Raw genomic sequence first — 24830 nt, forward strand, 5'->3', positions numbered from 1 at the left:
GGGGTTTTGTTAACCTTCTGCTTCTGTAAAACCCAAAATCAAGCAAAGTGACAGGCCAGATATTTTCACTTAGCCAGTTAGTATGACTGTGAACTAATCAGTTAACAGTAGATTCTTTGTGCCTTTCCTCAACATGAATTTGCCTGTCCTGCTGCAATAATTTCTCAATGCTACAGACAAGCTGGTTATAAACACGAGTGATTCTGGAAATCCAGACCAACATTGCAAAATGTAAACACGAGGAATTCTGCAGATGCTGGAAATTCAAGCAACACACATCAAAGTTGCTGGTGAATGCAGCAGGCCAGGCAGCATCTCTAGGAAGAGGTACAGTCGACGTTTCGGGCTGAGACCCTTCGTCAGGACTAACTGAAAGAAGAGCTAGTAAGAGATTTGAAAGTGGGAGGGGAAGGGAGAGATCCAAAATGATAAGAGAAGACAGGAGGGGGAGGGATGGAGCCAAGAGCTGGACAGGTGATCAGCAAAAGGGATATGAGAGGATCATGGGACGGGAGGCCCAGGGAGAAGGAAAGGGGGGGGGGGAACCCAGAGGATGGGCAAGAGGTATAGTCAGAGGGACAGAGGGAGAAAAAGGAGAGAGAGAGAAAGAATGTGTGTATATAAATAAATAACGGATGGGGTACAAGGGGGAGGTGGGGCATTAGCGGAAGTTAGAGAAGTCAATGTTCATGCCATCAGGTTGGAGGCTACTCAGACGGAATATAAGGTGTTGTTCCTCCAACCTGAGTGACCTCCTGTCCCATGATCCTCTCATATCCCTTTTGCCAAACACCTGTCCAGCTCTTGGCTCCATCCCTCCCCCTCCTGTCTTCTCCTATCATTTTGGATCTCCCCCTCCCCCTTTCAAATCTCTTACTAGCTCTTTCTTCAGTTAGTGCTGACGAAGGGTCTCGGCCCAAAATGTTGACTGTACCTCTTCCTAGAGATGCTGCCTGGCCTGCTGCGTTCACCAGCAACTTTGATGTGTGTTGCAACATTGCAAAATGCCTGAGGAACTCAGCATGTCAGGCAGCATCATGGTGCAGATTAAACACTTGATGTTTCGGGCCTAGGCCCTTCATTGGGAGCGGAAAGGAAGGAGGAAGATGGCAGAATATGAAGGTGGGGGAGGAGAAAGAGAGCAAGCTGGCAGGTGGCAGGTGAAGCCAGGTGAGGTGGGGGGGAAGGTGGGTGGGAGGGGAAGGGGAATGAAGTGAGATGCTGGGAGGTGGAAAAGGTAAAAGGGCTGAAGAAGAAGGAGTCTGACTGGAGAAGACAGTTCACCACGGGAGAAAGGGAAGGATGAGGATCACCAGAGGGAGGTGAGGGGCAGGTGAGGAGAAGAGAAGAGGGGAACCAGAATGGGGAGTTGAAAAAGAGAAAAGGAGGAGGGGGTAAATTTATCAGAGAAATTAATGTTCATGCCATCAGGTTAGAGGCTAACCAGATTGAATATAAGACGCTGCTCCTCTAAACTGAGAGTGGTCTCATTATGGCAGTAGAGGAGGCCACCGACCAACATACTAGAATGGAAATGGGAAGGAGGATTAAAATAAGTAGCTATCAGAAAATCATTTCTGTTATGGTGCTCAACGAAGCGATCCCCCAATCTTCATTGGATCTCACTGATGTAGGGTAGGCCACACCAAGAGCACCGGATACAGTAGATCGCCCCAGCTGGTTGTTCACCTGGAGCAGAAAATATTACAGATGGCCATGGAAGGTGATGAAGCAGTGATGCTCCAAGATGATTGAACTTTGGCACCATCCCTTCACGTGCATCAGCAGCATGAACTGGGTGTTTCAATGCCACTGCAAGGTCACTGTTGGCCTGGCAGCGGTGTGATCATTTATGATGCCAGACGGAGACAGGATTGCGGATTTGTTCAATGACATTCCCCAAGGCAACTGGAGAACAGATTGCTGAAGCATCATCAACAGTCTCGAAGCCTGTGGCAACAGTGGATTCCAGGGCCAGTAAGTAGACTCTGGATGGCTGTGTTTGGGTGCAGCAACCTGAGCTTCTACTGTAGAATTCAGACATTTGTAATGATGCAAAGACTCTTATACCAGACACATTTTGACTGTGCAGGAAAAGACAGGTACCAGGCTCACCAGAACTACCTATGCAAAGTTGGAGTATGATATCCCCATGTCCTTGTCATTTGGTTCAGATTTTGGGAAGGCCAGACAATACTTCAAACTGTATGACATCTACTCTCATCAGCTTTTGTCTATAAGCTGTCCCATCAGAAGTCCCACCTAACTCTTTTTGCCAATCAACCTGTCCTCAGCTGTTTCCACCTATTGCTGGGTAGTTTTTACACCTCTCCTCTTAAGACTGCCTGTCTCTCTTCTACTCTTTAAGTCCAGATGAAGGATCCAAACTTGAAACTTCAACTGTCAACTTTCCTTCACAGACGAAGCCTGACCTTCTGAGTTCCTCCAACAGCTCGTTTTATTTTTGCTCCAGATTTAAGTATCTGCAGTCTCTTGTGTCTTCATTAAAGCTCCTTGCATATCTTCTAGCACAGAACTAATGCATAACCACACCTTCCAGGAAGTGGGTATCCTAGTAGGCAGACAGAGACTAATCTTTACCATAAGATGATTAATATGTGATCTTTTGAAGGAACTTTCTCTTATATTCAAAGTTCTGGGATCTGAGTTGATGTGCAGGAGTAGTGATGACATATCCAGCACTGACATTCTACCATCAGGCTGGAGACTCCGATGCATAAAGACAAAAACGGTCAAGATGGGAAGCAGCTTCTTCCCTCAGGCCATTAGGCTTCTGAACTGCTTGCCACATCGCATTCGAAGTGTCACTAGATAATTTGTACTGTACCCTACAATATTTAGTTTACGCACTTATGATTTATGATTATGAGGACACACAATACCCTTTTATTGTCATTTAGTAATGCATGCATTAAGAAATGATAAAAATGTTTTTCCAGAATGATATCACGAAAACACATGACAAACCGACTTAAAAACTAACAAAAACCACGTAATTATAACATATAGTTACAACAGTGCAAAGCAATACCATAATTTGGTAAGAACAGACCATGGCACAGTAAAAGTCTCAGAGTCTCTCGAAAGTCCCATCATCTCACGCAGACGGTAAACCTCCAGCGCCGCCAACTTGCCGATGCAGCATCCCGGAAGCATCTGACCACAGTCCAGCCCCGAGTCTGTCCGAAAAACTCCGAGCCTCTGAGCACCGAGCACCATCTCTGCCGAGCGTTTCGACCCCGGCCCCGGCAACAGGCGATACGCAAAGCCAAGGATTTGGGGCCTTCGTCTCTGGAGTTTCTCGACCGCACAGTAGCAGTGGCAGCGAAGCAGGCATTTCAGAAGTTTCTCCAGATGTTCCTCTGCACTTCACGGCTGTCTCCATCAAATCCGGATTGTGCATGGCACCCCTAGTTACACATATCGATTTTCATTCGGAACGGCCGCGCATGCTGCGTCACGCCACCATCTTCTCCTCCCTCCTCCACTTTACTTAGTTATCTATGAGAAAGTCATCTGTAGACTTAAATCTTACCTTCCTAAGTTACTGTGTGTTCCGTGTACTACTGTGCTTTACAACCCTGGTCTTGTTTGATGGTATACATGTATATAGTTGAATGACAATAAACTTGACTTGACTTGATATTCTCCTTTGAATCTTGGTTCTCATCAGCTAGTACCTGTTATATCTTGTGTATGTAAAATGAACAAAGAACATGTGCAGTGAGCAGTTAGGGCAGATGAGGGGACTCATTTGAACCATCTGTATATTATCAGGCAGAAGAGATTTTGAGATAAGTGGAAGGTGTGATCTGAGAAAGAGGAAAGGAAATGAGTATTCTATCATCCACAACAACCTCTGATCTACCACTGACACTTGGATTTCAGTTGCCAGAACCTTGTCCTCCAGTTGATTGAACATTAAAGAAGCTCCCTCCAATCTATTCCTGGAGCTGACATCTTTGAACTACTTTAAATCTTTGATGCAGGATTGATGTTTCCCATAACTTGCGTTTCTACAACCAGGGATCACATTCTCTTTCCAAAGCATCAGCTACTCAGGATGGAGATGAGAAGTAACTTCTTCACCCAGATGTTGGTGAATATTTATATTTCTCTACCAAAAGGATTGTGGAGATTCAGTCACGGAGTATATTGAGAAAGGAATTGATAGGCTGTTGGATATTAAAGTAATCAAGGGATATGAGGTTAGTGCAGGGAAGTAGCTTTGATGTAAAAGGTAACTTTATTCATTGACAGAATATACAAGAGCTGAATAGCTTATCCTTGCTCCTATTTGTTATGTTCTTCCGCATAAAAACATAAGAAATCTCTATATGTGAAATGGCTGCTAGGTTTGAGAACTCCTAAGTGTCAGATCTGTGTGTCCAGGTGTTGGGTGAGTTGTGTGTGCGTGAACGCAGTTGTGCATATGGCAGATGAGACATGCTGCTATCTCCACTTAAATTGACCTTATACGTAACTTCACTTTATTTTTACTTAGCACTAGGTCCTCAGAGCATCATCTTTTCCTACCAGTGCTTAGTCTTGGCCATTGAGGATTTCCAAGACTGTCTTGAATGTATAACCCTATTTCTTCTGTGATATTCTTTTCGATATTGAACAAAACTTCCACTGTTGGCCGCACTCAACAATCTCTTCCTATTTAAGAGGTGCAGGCATGACTTCTTTGAGCACTGCTCAGTTTCGGCAAATATGAAAGTGCTCACACTCACTTCACAAGTGCTACTGAGAGCAGCAATGTGATTAGTGTGCATAAACTTGCAGGACATGCAAACGCAAAATTCAGGTACCAGTATAAACTGACACAGATTATCCCAGCAACACTATTTTAGTTCCTATTATTGTTGAAAAGATAACTGGCTGGAATTGTCATAGAGTCATGGAAATGGGCTATTTAGTCCAACAATTCTGTGGCAAAAATCAAGTCACCATTTACATTCCATCCTTTAATGGCTGAAAGAGGATTATAGCTGGGAGCTTAATGTCCAAGGATCCACACATTGTACGGAAAGGACAGGCAAGAAGGCAGAAGGGGCAGCATTGCTCTTTTGGTTAAAAATTAAATCAAATCATTAGAAAGAGGCGACATAGAGTCTGAAAGTATTGAATGATTGTGAATAGAGCTAAGACACCGCAAGAGTAAAAAGACCCAGATGGGAGATGTATACAGACTCCCAAACAGTAGTAAGGATGTGGCCTACAAATTACAATGGGAGATAGAAAATGCATGCCAAAAAGGCAAAGTTGCAATAGTAATGGGGGATTTTAATATGCAGGTAGATTGGGAAAATAAGGTTGGTGCTGGGTTCTAGGAGGGAAAATTTCTAGTGTGCCTATGAGATGGCTTTTTAGAGCAGCCTGTGGTTGAGTCCGCCCAGGAGATAAGCTATTCTGGATTGGGTGTTTTTTTCAGATTAGATTATGAGAACACTCAGTCCTCTTTTATTGTCATTTAGAAATGCATACATACATTAAGAAATGATACAATGTTTCTGCAGAGTGATATCACAGAAAACAGGACAGACCAAGACTAACACTGACAGAACCACATAATTATAACATATAGTTACAGCAGTGCAAAGCAATACCATAATTTGATAAAGAACAGACCATGGGCACAGTAAAAAAAATCTTAAAGTCCCAAGTCGATCGACTCCCGAGTCCCCGATAGCAGGCGGCAAAAAGGAGAAACTCCCTGCCATAAACCTCCAGGTACCGTCAACTTGCCGATGCCTTGGTAACAACCAACCACAGCTGACACAGAGTCCATCCGTCCGAAAACTCTGAGCTTCCGAGCAGCCTCTCCGATACAGCCTCCTGAGGGCCTTCGACCTCTCCCCGGCCGCAGAAACACGCAAAACCGATGATTTCAGGGCCTTCAGCTCCGGAGATTCCGGTTTCCACACAGTAGCAGCGGCAGCAAAGTGGCATTTCAGAAGTTTTCCAGATGTTCCACTGTGTTCTCACGTCTGCCTCCATCAAATCAGGTTTGTGCACTGTCCCCTACTTGACAGATAACAGATATTCATCACAGAAGTGGCCGCGATTGTGGCCGTGTTCTGCAATGAACCAGAATTGATTAGAGAGTTTAAGGTTAAAAAACCCCTAGGGGGAAGTGATCATAACATGATTGAATTCACCCTGAAATTTGAGAAGCTAAAGTCAGATGTATCAGATTTACAGTAGTTAAAAGAGTATATGAGAAAAGGGAATCCTGTAAATGCCAGATAATCCTGAGTCCCAGGTCATCTTTGACTCGTATAAACTGCGATTTGAGCTTCCTTACAGGTTTGTGGTTGTATTTCTTCAGGATCCTGGCAATCTTTCCAGAAACAAGGGAAATATAGGGAATACCGATGACGGCAATGGGTTCCTCCTCGTTATTAGGTTTCCTGCTTTTTCCACTGGCCCTTTTAAGAGCCTGATTGATTTCCTTCACCTTGTAGCCATTCTGCAGGAATGTTGTGCGTAATCGTCTTATTTCCTCATGGCTGATGTTTACAGGATTCCCTGTGAATGTGGAGCAGCGTATATCAGCCAGACAGGACACACCATGGAAACCCACATCAAGAAGCACAGTAGGTGTATCCGTTTGGGTTACCCAAAGAAATCAGCGGTAGCAGAACACTGCATTTGCAATGGCCGTAGGATTAACTTTGATGGCACAAAACTACTGTGCCGTGCCAATCACTTTTGGGTCTGCCTGGTGAAGGAAGTCATTAAAATAAACCTAGAGGAAAATAATTTAAACAAAAACGAAGATCTCACACCAGCGAGAACTAAAATCGAGAGAGGGGAAGATGGCGGCGCGACGCAGCTTGCAGTGGCCACTCCGGTGAATGATATCTGTTATCTGTCAAGAAGGGTGCTGTGCACAATCCTGATTTGATGGAGACAGATATGAAAGCACGGAGGAACATCTGGTGAAACTTCTGAAATGCCTGTTTCACTACCACTGCTACAGTGTGATCAAGAATCTCCGGAGGGGAAGGCCCTGAGTTCTCGGCTTTGCTTGTTGCTCAGCGGCCGGGGCGGGGTCGAAGCGCTCGGCAGAGATGGTGCTTGGTGCTTGGTGCTCGCTGTCGGAGGCTCGAAGTTTTCAGACGGACTCAGAGTCGGCCGCGGTCAAGTGCTTCCAAAGCATCGGCAAGTTTGCGGCGCCTCCGTCTGCGTGAGACGATGGGGCTATCGGGACTTGCGACTTTTTTTTTACCGTGCCCATGGTCTGCTCTTTATCAAATTACAGTATTGCTTTGCACTGTTGTAACTATATGTAAAAATTGTGAGGTTTTGTCAGTTTTAGTCCTGGTTTGTCCTGTGTTTCTGTGATATCTTTCTGGAGGAACATTGTATCATTTTTAATGCATGCATTTCTAAATGACAATAAACGAGGACTGACTGTCCTCATAACCTAAAAAAAAATCTAAAAATTCAATTGTAAACAAGATAGGACAGCAAAAACCTAATTGGATGAGAACTGACCAATCAGGAGGATGGACTAAGGGGTATAAATACGACCAGACTAGGTGTGCCCAGGCATCATCCCTGATAAAGATGGCAGAGTTTGTCATTGAAACATCGGTCAAAATTTATACCTGTACCCAGTTAGAAGTCAAGAAGAGTTCATTCGTCAAGTACTTCACTTCTCCGGACTGTGATCACCACTGAGAACTTGAATAGCGCTGAAGATTTTTTTATGGCATCATTTTACCCAGCCACTAATGGTGAAGTAACAGTGAAAATGTACAGAAGTGCAAAAAGATTACTGCCTTTGAGTCCATGTTGACTTTAACTAAATCCAATCCAGATAATCCCACTTCTCAAATCTTACTCACATTATAGTACTTATCTAGATCCCTCAAGTTCCACAATCAAATTTGCCACCATTACTCCAGTAACTTAGTAGTTTTACCACTTGTTTTTTGGTTCATGTCACTTTGCCAATCACCTTCATTCACCGTCCTCTGCTTGTTGTCCCTTTTGCCACTGGGATCACTGTCTTTTTGAATTGTCTCTAACAAATCCCTCCTCAGCCTCCGCTGTTTCGCAAGGACAACAGCTTCCCCTCCCCACCGATTTAACTAAATACTTACTTACCCTAGAATGTTTCGGCAAATTTCTTTTGCATCTATCCCGAGGTCTTCCAAAGTGTGATAATCAGCAATGGGCATAGTACTTTAGTTGTGGCTGACAAGAGGCCCACAAAAGTTGGTCATGAATCCCTTGTTTTTGAATGTTATGCCACTACTCATCCTACAAAGTACAACATAATATGCTTTTATAACTGCTTTATCAACGGCCTGCCTCCCTCCCCATCAATGTCTAATTTTAATGATCTACATCCTTATGGCCCCTGTTCTCTCTGTGTGTTTGCTCTTGAAAATTGTTTCTTCTAGTTTATATTGATTCCCATTGATCTTTCTACTGGTATACACTGAGTGGTCACCTTATTAGATACCTCCTGTACCTAATAAATTGCCCACTGAGTGTATGTTCATGGTCTTCTGCTGCTGTCGCCCATCCACGTCAAGGTTCGATGTGTTGTGTGGTCAGAGATGCTCTTCAGCACACCCCTGTTGTAATGTGTGGTTATGTGAGCTATCGTCATCTTCCCGTCAGCTTGCGCCATTCGGGCCACTCTGAACTGACTTCTCTCAGTAACAAGGCATCTTTGCCCACAGAACTGCTGTTCACCCAATACTTTCTGTTTTTTTCCACCAGTCTCTGTGAACCCTAGAGGCTGTTGTGAGTGAAAGTCCTCGGAGATCAGCAGTTTCTGATAAACTCAAACCACCCTGTTTGATAATCATTCCAAGGTCAAAGTCACTTAGATCACATTTCTTCCCCATTCTGATGTTTGAGCTAAACAACATCTGAACCTCTTGACTATGTCTGCATGCTTTTATGCATTGAGCTGCTGACATGATTAGCTGATTCATTATTTGCGTTAATGAGGGGAACAGGTGTATCTAATGAAATGGCCACTGAGGGTACAATACCACACCTTGCTACGTTAAATATAATCTAGTACATATTCATCTATTCAAGTAGCCTATCAGTAGCCTTTTGCAATCCGTTACTCTCCTCTTTCTCATAGTGAACTCCTTCCAAATTTTGTGTCATCTGCAGATCTGGAAATTATTGCATACATAGATCCATGTCTAAGTTATTAATATGTTATTAGGAAAAAAACAATGGTGCCATTCTATACTTAGAATGTTACCATTCTATACTTTCTCCTTGTCTGATAAATGACCATTCACTATTACTCTGCTTCCTCATACTTGGCTGATTTTCTGTCCATGCTGATACTGGCCACTATGCAAACAGTTCTGATGACAAGTCTCTCTCATCCAGTCCTTTATCAAACACCATACCAATTACAATTTCCTTATTCACTGATATCATCATACCAAAAAGGTCCTTTCATTAAACTCAGAAAATTCTTCCAATTAAGTCAAATTCTGCCATCAAACACAATATATTTCATTTCACTTTTAAATGATACAAACTGCTCAATATTTGACTACAGTTTAATAAAAAAGAACCTGGGTACTTCCTGGTCCGGAATGAAAACAACTGGGTAAGTCTGCCTTTAATCACACCCAGGATCTATACTTGTGCAAATGGCTGGAAATTACATTGACAACTGTTTTGATATCTATCCATCTATCCTCAGTTCATTAGCTGCTGCATTTATTGCTGTGGACACTGGAAAATATGTATTTTAATGTGTTTATATGCAGATTAGTATTCAATTACCCATGTTCTGCTTTATTGATGAGTTATAAGGTCAACTTTCAACAGACTGCGTTTTCTGTCAGGAAACTTGGTTTCTTGCCATGTGATTACTGCTCAGAGGATTGACTTGAAATAGATTAATAAATATTTAATGTCCACTTTGAAACAATGAGACACGGTTGACAAACCCTCATGGGACAAGGAAGTCTTCTCATACAGTTAGTGTAAGTGACCATCAGGGACTCACTGCTTACCCTTTTCTCATGTCCACTAGTTGCATGTAAGTTTCCCCCTGTGATTCAGGGCCCCGTAAAACTATCTTCATATTCAACACCACCAAGCACCAGCCTCCACCTTCTCCAGTTCCATATTTACGACCTACCCTAAAACTATTCAATTTGAAATTCAGATCAGCTTTTTGACAGGGAGGCCAGCGATGTCAAGAAATGCTTTGAACAAATAACCTGGCTGCTACGAGCACTGAAGGACAGTTTTGGGTACATCAGTGTCATAATAAATGTAAAGTAAGAAGAAAGTCTTAGTTTTCATGGGAAAGAGAATACACAATTCTAGGCTGAAGCATTAAATAACTCTCAACTTTGAAGGATACAAAACCTGAATCTCCTCCTTTCTCCATACTTTAGTAACTTCAAAATCAAATACATTTCTTAGATAAGAGTCCTCAGCCAATGCAATATGTATGCAATGTTCCAGAATATTTGTTATGTAATATATGTAAATTTAAGGACAACTTGGGGATTTTGAGAGCACTCAGCATCTTAATCAACAACAGGCTAGTCCTTTGGGCACTAGAGACTGAGCTGAGATTTACCTGGTTCTTGCCGCAAAATGCCTCATATCCTATTCGCGTCCACTTGACTCAAAGTGTATCAGGCAAGGTGGTGTGACAAAATACACAGAGCCAATTAAGCAGTTTATTAAGTTATCCTGAAGATGTGACCAGAAACAGATATAAACACAAGAGCAGCCTAAGTCGAGGGGCACATGGAAGGAAATATACTTGTCTTCTAATATGATGGAATATATAAAAACATGTTCACTCTTCAGCTATTCAGAATGAGATGGGGGAATCATACAAATATGTAGATCATGTTTCACAAGGCTAGAAACTTTCTGATAGATTAATAATATTCAGCAAACTACAGAGAACATATCAGGTTTACTGAGAAGAGTAAAATAAATCACAAGTTCAATGGCATTCTGTAGCCTGACTGTTCTGTGTAAAAAATCCAACACTTAACTGCGAGCACCATAATTCTGATACCTTAGCTTGCAGCTTTGAAAGTTCACACTGAAACTGAAAAGCATTCTGCATTTGTGACTTTGACTGGTTTCTTAAAAAAAACCTAAAAAATTGGTTTGCGTATGTTATCATTGTTTTCACATTGTAATAATATGTTTAAATCCTTTTTAATAGGTGCTGATCACTTTACCAATCTTTACTGAGTAAAGCTGTGCCCATCATGAAGTTGGACTGGGCACTTTAGGTCACTAACAAAATAGTGCAGTTGATCTTATTCCTGTGTCAGGAATGCACCTAATGAAATCACTAGTTAACACAATACATATTGAGTCCTTAAAGTTGCTATAGCTGGGAGATGGTAATGGGGACAAAGCACCCACTACCTATTAAATGTTCCCAATAGCATGTATCTCAAATAGCCTCTAACAACCAATTTTTCTGTCCAACAACCAATTTTCAATGCATTCAACATTACTCAAACTCCATAACTTCGAGATGAATTTTCTTGCAGACATTTACAGAAAAAATAGAACAGAATTTAATGAAAAATTATACATAAACAAAGACTTACAAACAACTATAGTGCAAAAGAAGGCAAACTGTGCAAATAAAATTATACTGAAAACATAAGTTATAAAGAGTCCTTGAAAGTGAGTCTGTCGGTCACGGATGGCAGTAGCAAGAAGAGGGTACGATCTGTACGGTGGGGGTCTTTGGTTTCTTGTGGCAGTGCTCCATGTAAATGTGCTCAATGGTGGGACGGCTTTTCCTCTGATGGACTGGGCTGTATCAACACTTTCTGTAGCCTTTTCTGTAGCCTTTTCTGTTCCTGGGCATCCATGTCTCCACACCAAGCCATGATGCAACCAGTTAGGATATTCTCTACTGTGCATCTATAGAAGTTTGTCAACTTTTTTAGTGACAAGCCAAAGCTATACAAACTTTTAAGAAAGTAGAGGTGCTGTTGTGCTATCTTTGTGATGACACTTACGTGCTGATCCCAGGAGCGATGCCCTGATACGTTAATGCCAAGTAATTTAAAACTACTGACCCTGTCCACCTCTGTTCCCCTAATGAGGACTGGCTCATGGACCTCCATAAATATATATAAAAATAAACATAAAATAGTATCTGTAAATAAATATAAATACATTTATATATAAGAATATAGTAGAAGTTCTTACAATCTGACCAGATCCTCTCATTGGGTTATGTGCTTTGAAAATAATATGGAACTACGTCTGCCAAGAAATTCACTCCGAATTTGTTGTGCTAAACTTACTCTAAATTAATTACAGTATTTTGGAATCTCCATCTAAAACTCAGTTCTATTGAGAAAAATGGAATTTGCATTTCACAGGCAGAATTCAATGCACTGTCGACATCATAGTGCAGGTTGAAGGCTGAATTTCCACGAAGTCATTCTCTCATCTTCACTGCATTCTCTTTGAAGATGATTAGACCTCAAATCCCAGTTTTACTTTAATGTTATATTTCACATACATTTTGGGACACTGTCTATAACAGGTATTTCTTTAAAAGCTACATGAAATATAAGGCACCCAAAGGCAGTGGAATGCATTAATAAATCTCTTAGTTGGTTTTTGGTATGTTATTTATTTTCCAAAATGTGTAGGATAACATCATAGTCAGATTGCACTTACAGCACAGAAACAAAATGCTTATCTCAACTGGTCTTATGCCAAGGCTCTCCAAACACTATCTATGTCATTGCAACATATAGTTTCACGTCCCTCTCCTCCCCCACCCCCACAGACTTGCCTTGCACTTTTAGTGATTACAGGTTGCTTGTTCTCATCAAGGAATGTGAATCATCACCAACAATTAACAAAACTTATGATAAAATAATTATCAGAGTATCAAACTGAAGGTATGTTTTTCATTTCTTTTCAAGATGCACAGTCATGCTCCAACTGATGAGATGAATTATAATCCTTTGGATAGCAGGTTACAGCGAACTACATTAAAAATGACAGGCATACAACCACCTTAGCTTTTGCTTACAATATATGCTGTGCAGAAATTGTTTGGCCTTTTTGCCTCCGAAATAATGATCAGACATCTAAAGCGTCCCACTGAGTGTGAACTGTGATGTGTTGTAAACATGAAGAGCATTACGTTAAAACAAATTATTGCTTCCTTTTCTAAATGGATAAAGAGCGAAAACAGCTTGCACTTTCACAGTGCCTTTAATACTGCGAGAGTGATTGGCAGGACCATTATCAGGTGAAGCATTTCAGGAGATAACAATAGATTGGTCAAAACGGAGGTTGTAGGAGGCTCACAAATGAGGAAAGGGAAGTAATGCAGCAGAGGGGGGCAATGAGGCCTAGAACACAGCATAACATCAAATTAAATTTGTGGATTATCAAGAATCCAGAAATGGAGAAGACCATAAGACCACAAGACACAGGAGCAGAATTAAGCCGTCTGGCCCATCTTGTCTGCTCCGCTATTCAATCATGACTGATCCTTTTTTCTATCTCCTCCTCAACCCCAGTTCCTGGCCTTCTCCCCATAACCTTTGATGCCATGTCCAATCAAGAACCTATCAATCTCTGCCTTTAATACACCCAACAACCTGGCCTCCACAGCTGCATGTGGCAACAAATTCCACAAATTCACCACCCTTTGGCTAAAGAAATTACTCCGCATCTCTGTTTTGAAAGGGTGCCTCTCTATCCTGAGGCTGTGCCCTCTTGTCCTAGACTCTCCCACCATGAGAAACATCCTTTCCACACCTACTCTCTCTAGGCCTTTCAACATTCGACAGGTTTCAATGGGATCCTCCCTCATCCTTCTGAATTCCAGCGAGTACAGACCCAGAGCCATCAAACGTTCCTCATATGATAACATACAATAAGAAGATAGAAGGTAGCTGCTGAGCTAGATGAGTCTAAAGAAATTGCAGGCACAAGGTCGTCTATAAATTTGCCAGTGACATCACTATTGTTGGCAGAACCTCGGATGGTGATGAGGAGAGATACAGGAGAGAGATAGATTGGCTGTTTGACTAGTGTAGCAATAAGCACTTTGCACTCAGCATCAGCAGAACCATGGAACTGATTGTGTACTTCAAGAAGGGGAGAACATGCACCAGTCGTCACTGAAGTGTCAACAGTGGATAGACTGAGTAGCTTCAAGCACCTGGCCATCAGTATTTTAGGTCAAGCATGAAGGAAGCTCACCAGCAGCTATACTTTATCAGGAGTTTGAAAAGATTATGATATATGGCCAAAAACTCTAGAAAACTTCTAAAGATGTACAGTAAAGAGAATTCTGACTGGTTGCATCACAGCCTAGTATGGAGCCTCCAGTCTGCAGGATTGATAGATGCTGCAGTGGGTTTCCCTCAGCCGGGTCCATCCCAAGCACAAGCCTTCCACCACTGAGGACGTCTTCAGAAGACAGTGCCTCAGGAAGGAAGTGTCCTTCATGAAGGGTCATCGCCATTCAGGACCAGTCCTCTTCTCATTGCTACCCTTGGGGAGGAGGTACAAAAGCCTGAAGACCCACACTCAACATGTTGCGAACACCTTCTTCCCCTCTGCCATCAGATTTCTGAACAGACGATGACCCCATGAACATCACCTCACTATTTCTCCTTCACACTATCTGCTTAATTTTATTTTGTCAATGATAGTACTTGTTGTGTCCTGCACGGTATTGCTGCCGCAAAACAAATTTCATGACATATGTCAGTGATTATAAACCTGATTCTGGTTCTGATTCTGAAAAATGGGTGACAATATTACATTGGGGGCATTCATAGTAAGTAAACAAGCATAGGGTACAGGTGGCAGAATCCTGCATGTCTTTTATCTTACACAGGAGAGAACAGGTGTAACCAGTCTGAGGTGCACTGGAATATTGAAGTCTGGAGGTTCATAAAAGATTTCAGCAGCAGGTAACCTGAGTTAAGAAAGAGTTAAGGAGGTGTAAGTGAACAAAATACCACACTTCAGATCTACAGTGGTTACAGGATGAATTATTTTTTCATCAGAGAAAATAACTAATGGGTATCGTTACTGCACTGAATTGCTACATAAAGCTGGATGGAGCCATATAATTGCCTCAGCTCGCTATATCATCCCGATGACATCAAATGTGAAACTCAATGAGAACGAGACAAAGAATATTTAAATGCACGCCTGAAAGTGGTTAGTCCTCCCTTCAAAAGCCTGAACCTAATGGGCCTTGACTTCCACTGCCGTGGCAGAGAGAAGATTAAGAAACGTGTGCAGCATTCAAGTTGTAAATTCTCTATCCTACGTTTTTTTAAAAGGATGATAAATGATACAAGTAAATTATATTATTTCACACTTCTGAGATTCAGGTTTGGGTTAAAGGGGTCAAAGAGAAAATAGTAAATTGGAAAATGGACCCAAAATTGATTTGGTGTCAGAAAGCAAAGGGTAATAATCAATAAGTCTTTTACTTGAACTGACCTGCACAACCCTAATCCTATCTCAACAATGGAGCACTATAAACCATCTCTTTCCCAACTATGGACTTGTCCCTGAGTGAATTTGTTTGTTTTTGCAGTAATGTCGTGTTTTGCCCATTTTTTTTTGCTCTTCACTGTTTTGTACAATTGAAGTTCTGTGTGTTGTCTGAAGCTACAGTATGTGCCTGTGATGTTGCTGCAATCAAGTTTGTCATTGTAGCTGTTCTTATGCACATGGAAAAACACTTGACTCAAGGATTGTGGATTTGGTTAATAAGGTGGCTAGTATGCTATATGCGAGTCTTGCCTTTATTGATCATGGCACTGAATTTCAGAGCAGTAAGGCCATGCTGGAACTGTATTAATCATTGACGAAGCCATGCTGGGATACTGTATACTATTTCCAACACTCATTTATCATACATTTGGCTCACAGAAGACTCTAATATATCTAGAGAGGGTGTAAGAAATTTCCAAGGGTCTTCGCAGCACTGAAAATTTTTAATTCTGGACAGGCAAGGGTTGTTTTCTTTGCAGTATAGGAAAATTAAAGGACAAAATATATAACTGTGGAGGCCGAAGAGCAAATCACATGGACTACCAGCAATACAGAATTAAGTTAATTGATAAAAGGAGAAGAGGGGAGTGGAGAGCAGACAAAACTCACCAGAAGGCAATGGGGGGAAGTTTGGAACTTACAGCCTGAAAGTGTAGTGGAGGTAGGAACTTTCATTACGTGTCATAAGTAAGTGATATGAACTGTCATAATTGTCAAGGCTGCTGATCAAGGAATGGAAAGTTGGATTGATCTAAATAGACCTGTTTTCGGCGATCCAGGTACAATATGCCCAATAGCCTCCTTCTATCTTATAAGTTTTGATGATTCCAAGTAATGCATCAGCCAGGTGTTGCTGATTGAAGGCCTTGCAACCAGGCATCTAGAACACGCATAAGCCCAGCATAAAAGGTGGAAGGAGCAGATCACCTCACAAACTGCCCACCCCATCAGTGGAAAAGACTGTGGTTTCCACACTGGCCTGTTAGCCACCTCAGAACCTATACTGCCAGTTAGTTTATCCTCCTTAGAAACTTTATGGAGATCCAGGGCTGACTGCAAGACAGTTAGCTCATTAGTAAAGCTCTCCAAACATGTAGCTTTCAACGGAAGCTCTTAATAAGATTTCAGCTTCAAGATGAGTGGTGTGAATACGTTGCTATATTTTGTTCAGCCTGCCAGGTTTTTATATGGTATTGTCATGGATTATGACTAGTTGCTATATGACAAAATCCCATATGAAAGATTATTAATTTTTATGCAATCACTACAAGTTTAGAAAGCCATAATAATCACTGTTGATTTCCAGTAGATTCGTCATTACAGTCCACCTTCAAGATGGGAATAAACTGTTGTGATTTTTTCATGTCAGTTACAAATCCAGAAATGTTATTCCTTCATATACTGAATAGATCTGTAATATAAACTTAGTGATGTGCAATATACTGCTTTCATTGTTAATCCAATTTGTCAAAAGCAACTGCTTGAGAAATAAAAACATGGGAATATATATATTTAACTTTATGTTTCTAATTCAGGAATTATTTAGTCAGGAGATTCCCCTCCGGAAATTAAGTCTGCCTGAATGTGTACAATTTATGAAAAGAATAAGCTTTCTTGCTGAGAGAAATGTATCATCAACTATTTTTTAAATTAAAAACTTACATTCTTAAAGTGGTAGCCTTCCTTTCTGAAATCCAAAGGCTGTACCCAATAGTCAATCAAGTAATGTAAAACCTTTGCACACAAATTTAATTGCAAACTAGTGATGCCTGGAATTTGTAGATCGTCCTCTTTTTGGTGTTGCAAACATGTCTGCTAATGTCCAGTTTAATTTCCCAGAAAAATACTGAAATTTACAGAAAAAACATTCAGATTCATGCCATGGAAATGAGGGAAAAGACGTGGGAAGTGCTGGGGATTTGGGAGGTGACTGTGCACTGGGTGACCACATGTCTGAGGACTTTAAAGAAACAAATAGCTCAATCAACTCCGATGCTGTGAGAGAACCTTAGCTTTTGCCTGGCGCCGTATGATAATTAAGCCAATAATTGCTGCAAGCAGTTTTTAATACACATTTTTTAGAAAGGTAGTTATGGTCAGTGAAGGGGGGTCCAGTGAAGTGTTAACCACTGAAGAATGAATAGTTTCTAATTGACCTGGAAATGACCACTGCCACAAATCAACACGTGTAAAGCAGCTTTGATGTGTAATTTGCACTTTAAGATTTACAGGCGTTGGATCTGTTTATGCTTGAAAATTGACTATCTGGAAAAGTGCTAATGACCACTTCGGGGCCACTTTACAACACTCTGGATAGCTAACCAGTCATTTCACAGCGTGAAGCAACTGCCTCAGTCCCAACTCATTGATACTGCTCTCAAGCCCCGAATCACATTTGTAACTGAGTTACAGCCTGCTGATCTCTCCATCGCCTACAGCCCGAACCGCATCTAATAATCACCGCCTCCTCCATCGTCCTACTTTGATTAGAAACCACTCTCAAGCCTCATCTTCAATGTTAGATCTCAACTCTAACAATATTACTTGTGGATCCCACCCCTCACCTTCCCAATCTTGCTTGCAGAGTTCCTTAACCAGCCATTTATCTTGGTTGTCTTTTCAACCTGAGACAAATTCATTTCAGCCACTGGCTTTCTCACTAGCCGCACATATCTAATCCCAAAGATCTGCCTTGACCATATATTTGCAACAAAAGAAGAGTGCAACATTTCAGGGAAAGGTTGAGGGTGTAACAGGAATTGAGGTTTGCAGTAGATAATGGTGACATCCACTAGTCTCGCGAGACCATGGATCTGTGCCTGGGAAGTCTTGCTTCAGTCTGTGTTGGTAGAGCAGCGTCTGTTGTGGCTGTAGAGGCCCACACAGGAGTGATAGTCTCGGTTGCAGCGACTGCACTTGAAGGCGCTGTCCTCCAGTGTTGTCTTGGTGCTGTTTTTCCGACGAGTGCGCTTTTCTTCAGCAGCAAGCCTCAGCTTCTCTTCTCCTCTTTTTAGACCTCTGCGTAGTTCCAGCCTCCAGCGAGAGAGATCGCTTGCAATGTCCTCCCACCTCTCGACATTCATGTTCAGTGCCTTCATGTCTCTCTTGCAGACATCTTTGAAACGAAGATGGGGTCGCCCTTGTGCTCTCTTGCCGGAGGCCAGTTCCCCGAACAGCAGGTCTTTTGGGATCCTCCTGTCTGACATGCAGTGCACGTGGCCCAGCCAGCAGAGACGGCGTTGTTGGAGCAGGGCGAAGAGGCTGGGTGTCTGGGCGCGGGCCAGGACCTCATTGTTGGTGACTCGGTCAGTCCACGTGATGTCCAGGATGCGTCTCAGGCTGCGAAGGTGGAAGGCGTTGAGATGCCGCTCTTGTCTGGAGTAGAGGCTCCAGGTCTCGCTGCCGTAAAGCAGTGTGCTGAGGACGCAGGCCCTGTAGACTGCAACTTTGGTGTGCGTCATCAGCTTTCTGTTCTCCCAGACACTCTTTGTCAGCCTGGTGAATGTTGAGACTGCTCGTCCAATCCATCTGTTGATCCCGGGGTCTAGGGAGAGACTAGGGTGGCGCCAAGGTATGTAAACTCGTGAACTACCTCCAGCTCATAGTTGTTGACAGTAATGGCAGGGGGGTGCTCAACGCCTTGGCCCAACACGTTGGTCTTCTTCAGGCTGATGGTCAAGCTGAAGTCCTGGCAGGCTCTTGAGAAGCTGTCCATGAGGTGTTGCTGTTGCTCTTCAGAGTGTGTTGCCAGTGCCGCGTCATCTGCAAACAATATGTCCCTGATGAGTACTTCACGGGTTTTCGCCCTCAGCCAGGACAGACTGAACAGCCTCCCATCCGATCTGGTGTGGAGGAAGACACCATCAGTTGATGTTCCAAAGGCGTGCTTCAGCATGATTGCAAAGAAGATGCCAAACAAGCTGCAGGCAAGCACACAGCCCTGCTTTACACCAGATGCTGAAGGCCTCCGAAGAAGAGCTGTCAAACTGAACGACGCCCTTCATGTCTGTGTGGAATGACTGAACTATCCTGAGGAGCCTCAGGGCCTCCTGGTGAGGATCTTGAAGAGGCCGTCTCTGCTCACAAGGTCGAAGGCCTTTGTGAGGTCAATGAAAGTGATGTAGGGTGGTTGTTTTTGCTCTCTGCATTTCTTTTGTAGCTGTCGAAGGGAGAAGATCATGTCGATTGTGGAGCGTTCTGACCTGAAACCGCACTGAGACTCGGGATATACCCTTTCGGCTATTTTCTCCAGTCTGTTCAGGACTATGCGGGCGAAGACCTTCCCAACGATGCTGAGCAAGGAGATTCCCCTGTAGCTGTTATAGTCGCTTCTGTCCCCTTTGTTCTTATACGGGGGCGACAATGTTGCAGTCTCTCATGTCTTGCGGCACTGCTCCCTCTATCCAGCACTGGCACAGTAGTTCGTCCACGATTAAAGCAATGGTTGCTCTGCTGCCATGAAACATTTAAAGTTATCAAAACCATGACTTCAGAAAAATGAGATATTATTCTGGAATGAGTATCCTCATTAAGCTTGGCCAAACTTTGTTGCTTGCAATACTGTGCGAAGTCTTAGGCAAGATATATATATAACTAGGCTGCCTAAGACCTGTGCACAGTATTATAGTAATTCAATTTATTGCACTGTACTGCTGCCACACAAAAAAAAACAAACAAATATGACATACTTGAATGAAGATACACCTGCTCCTGATATGGCCTCTTTTGTGCATTGAGAGTGGGAAGGGGGCAGGGAGAGGGGAATCATGGTTGGGAAAAGGGGAAGGGAAAGGGGAGGGAGTGGGAAGCACCAGAGAAACATTCTGTAATGATCAATAAAGTAATTGTTTGGAATCAAATGATCTTGCCTGCTGTCTCAGGGCTGAGTGTGTCTGCACCCACACACCCTTCCCCCACCCCTGGCGCTCCTCTGCCACCTGTCCTACACCACTCCCACAGCAGTCCACCGTCACCGCTCCCAACACCATACACTCCCACCAGATTTACAAACTCGCTCTCCACTCCACATTGAGAAGTCCAGTATTGTGAAAAGCTATATATATATATATATATATGTGTGTGCCTAAGACTTTTGCACAGTACTGCATAAAATATTTACGAGCATCCACCATATTCAGCTTCTTGGTCAATGACACACTAATCATTCTTGTCTGCTGCCCATGTCTATCAAATTTTCATTTTGGCATAATTCATAGCCACATAAGCAAATCAGCAGCTAGCAACAAACAAAAGTAATATGTGGCATGATATAAGGTGTCAGAAAATCCTCAGCCTGTTGCTGCCAAACGCTAACACCTCATGTGATGAATGGACAGATCTGAAATCCACAATTACGGGCACCAAACTGAGCCGAACATTAAAGAAACTTTGTAAATATTTGCTTTCACACAAATATCTGCTCCTCAGATGAAGAAGGGAATCTGAAGACAACTACTTCCATAAACAGTAGAAAACACTACACTTGTTTTAACACTATTTGGCTTGAGGTTATTGGTGTTATGGACAGTGTCAGAGTTGTTGGAGGTTGCATTTGGACATAGATAGGATGCAGATCTGGGCTATGAAGTGGCAGATGGAGTTTAACCCGGAAGAGTGAGTTGATATATATAAGAAGGTCGAACGTGAAGGCAGAGTACAAGTTCATGGCAGGATTCTTAACGTTATGGAGGAACAGCTCAGGAAACATGTCCACAGGTCCCTTAAAGTTGCCACACATGTTGAGAGAGTGGTTTAGAAGGTTTAGAATGCATGTTGGCATTCAATAGTGAATGGACTGAGTTCAAGATCTATGAGGTAACATTGCAGCTCTGTAAAACTCTGGTTAGACCACACTTGGAGTATTGTGGTCAGTTCTGGTCACCTCATTATAGGAAGGACGTGGAAGCTTTAGAGAGTGTGGTGTGCAGAGGAAATTTACCAGGATGCTGCATGGATTAGACAGCGAGTATGAGGAAAGTTTGAACAAGCTAGGGCTTATCTCCTTGGACCAAAGAAGGGTGAGAGGTGACTTGGGAGGTGTGTACATGATGATAGAGTGGATAGCCAGTGTCTTTTATCAATTAGCAATGGCAACATAAGTGAGCATAATTTTAATGTGATTGGAGGAAAGCACAGGGAGGATGTCAGAGGTAGTTTTTTTTATGTTAAGAGTGGTGGGTACGTGGAACACATTGCCAGGAGTGGTGACAGCAGCAGATACATTTGGAACATTTAATGGACTCTGAGTTAGACACATGGATGGAAACAAAATGGAAGGTTATGTGGAACAGAAGAGTTATTCTTGGAGTAGGTTTAAATGTTAGCTGAAGGGCCTGTACTGTGCTCTACTGTTTTATGTTGCAATTAAATGCTACTGAGAAATCCAAGTGGATCACTAACCTTCAGATTTCACTTCATTTGACAGTGTGATTGCTGCAAAGTTGCTTGTAACACATTGCCTACTTCTGCATCAACTCCTATCAGTTCTTAGAGATGTAATTATTAACTACATGAAGCTTCGAATACTCAGCAGATATCATATATACAACCAATAATACCAATGATAACATTTGTTTCAGAATAATATTCACACATTTCTGATCACTGAAAGCAACAAATTTTTTGGTTAATATAGCATATAATAATATCACTGGACAACAAAGACTTTGCTTTCTGAATACTTTTGGGTTTTCCTTATGGATTTTGGGCTACTGATCATGAAAATCACCATGAAATTTCCCTGTCACACATCATTTTTTAAAGTTACCTATATTTGTTATTTCAATACATAATTTAAGTCAGTATAACTGATGCCAAAATTAAGGAAGGCATTTTTGTTGGTCCACAAATCAAACAGGTAATTTCAAGAACTTCTAGTGGGACCGGAGAAAATCGCATGGAACGTATTCAAGGATGTTGTTGAAAATTTTCTTGCCAACTACGGAGCACTCAACTGCTGGTTGACAACATGCTTCAAACATACAAAACCATGAAGTGCAACATGTCACTAAAGATTCATTTTCTGCATTCCCATTTAGACATCTTCCCTGCAAATCTGGGCGCTGTCAATGATGAACATGGTGAAACATTTCACCGGGACATTGTGATCATGGAGAAATGGTATCAGGGTAACTGGGATCCATCAATGCTGGTTAATTATTGTTGAACGATTGCAAAGTGTCAGCACTATTATGCAATTAAACACATTATGTTCCATGAAAGTTACTATCTTGTTTCTCCAATTTTCTAAATGATACATGTAGTCTGAAATAATACTTGGGTGCCATAAACAAAGAAAAATTTCTGATGAAACAAAACTTTTGAAAAAAAGTGTCCAGTATATTTATTCAACATAGTTATGTAACATATGGATCCACTTTTAATTGGCATTATAATTGAATGGGAAGAATGAAAAAGGGGCACATTTTTTTTTACGGGTTATTCTACAGTGTCAAGCTGAACATTAAGAATCAAATACGGCCTGGAAAAATACGAGATAAACATCTCTGTGTCAACTCATAAATGGTGATTCACCATATCACATAGCAACCCATTCAATTTTTATTAGACTTTATGTTGCATGTGAAAAGGTTGAAAGTGTTATTCTCTCTAAAATGGAAAAGTTGAGTGTGTTATACTCCTAAAGATGAATTGCAGCAATTTTTTAATCTTACTTGTTATAGCTATTCAATATCTGTAGAAACAGGGCTTCTATCTTTTATTAACTCTCAAAGTAAACGATATTAAACTGTCACTTACCTGGTGATGATAGCCAAGTGAGGAGGACTCATACAGGCTCCCATAAAAAGTACCACATTCTCATGCCTGGTTTGTCTATATGCCATCACTTCCCTTTTGAAGAGCTTTAGATGGTCCTCGTTGTCCCTTTCAATATCAATCAAGCGGATTGCTACCTCTCCATGCCAACGACCATGATAGACTTTCCCAAACCGTCCTTTGCCAATGAGTTCTCCAATTTCTAGTTGCTCAAATGGAATATCCCATTCCTGGAGGAATATACTGGTCTGACTTGCTTTCCGTGGAAAATTCCGTGCAGACAATAATGATAGATTCATTTCCTCAAAATCATCTTCTGAGCCATCTGACTTATAAGCATCATTTACATCTTCATTCTAAGTAAACAAAATAATTTTCGATTAACCAATCAACTTGCAGGGCATACTTAAGTTCTAAGGAAAATATGTAAAATAACAGCAAAAAAGTTTGAATATATAGCATTACACTATATTTCTTTGTTCAGAATTAACATTGAAACCAAGGACCTCCCAAATGTATTTTTAACAATATTCAAAATGATCTACATATTGACAGCAGGTTTTTCCAACTCAAATTAAAATAAGTTTTTGCCTCTTAATACTCTGCATACTCATTCCTCTTGAATGGTGCAAGAATTCAATGAGATAAATAACTACTCCTGTTCCTATCTTCTAACACCCTAGATTTTCCTGATTCTTGGACAGATCTGGACTTGACTCCCCAGAAAAGGTCATTTTTTCTGACTGCAAAAAAAAAGCATGCCACAGAAAAAACAATTCTTCCATGATCTCTCTAATTGTTGCAACACACATCAAAGTTGCTGGTGAACGCAGCAGGCCAGGCAGCATCTCTAGGACAGGACCTCCCATGATCCTCTCATATCCCCTTTGCCAATCACCTGTCCAGCTCTTGGCTCCATCCCTCCCCCTCCTGTCTTCTCCTATCATTTTGGATCTCCTCCTCCCCCTCCCACTTTCAAATCTCTTGCTAACGCTTCCTTCATTCAGTCCTGACGAAGGGTCTCGGCCTGAAACGTCAACTGTACCTCTTCCTAGAGATGCTGCCTGGCCTGCTGCGTTCACCAGCAACTTTGATGTGTGTTGCTTGAATTTCCAGCATCTGCAGAATTCCTGTTGTTTGCTCTCTAATTGTTGCAAGGTCTAGTCAAGAGAAATGAGTCACGTTCTTGGTCTGCCATTCTCTGATCCACAGGAAGACAAGAATAGGAATAGGCCATTTAACCCCTTGAGCTTGCTTTGCTAATCAATTAAATCCTGGTCAACTCCACATTTTTCATCCCACATAGCTTCAGTTACCAAATATCCATCTAACTCAGATTTAAAATTATCATTTGGCTGAGCAGCAGTTATCATTTATTGGAGAACTTCAAACTTCATGCATCCTTTCATGTGATCTAACTTTCCTCATGAAATATTTAGCTCTAATTAGAGTCATAGAGTTATACAGCATGCAAACAG

At 41.8% G+C, this 24830-nt stretch overlaps 1 protein-coding gene across 1 annotated transcript in view; it reads right to left on the reverse strand.

Moving 5' to 3' along the window:
• The window catches only part of ksr2 (kinase suppressor of ras 2), a 361347-nt gene that overhangs the window by 37569 nt on the left and 298948 nt on the right, over positions 1 to 24830 (reverse strand). Inside the window, exon 15 of the mRNA XM_072247505.1 lies at positions 23335 to 23708. Within this exon, the coding sequence (XP_072103606.1) occupies positions 23335 to 23708 (374 nt within the window). The remainder of the gene's footprint in view (positions 1 to 23334; positions 23709 to 24830) is intronic.

The sequence above is a fragment of the Mobula birostris genome, chromosome 31, assembly GCF_030028105.1.
Source record: "Mobula birostris isolate sMobBir1 chromosome 31, sMobBir1.hap1, whole genome shotgun sequence".
NCBI lineage: Eukaryota > Metazoa > Chordata > Chondrichthyes > Myliobatiformes > Myliobatidae > Mobula > Mobula birostris.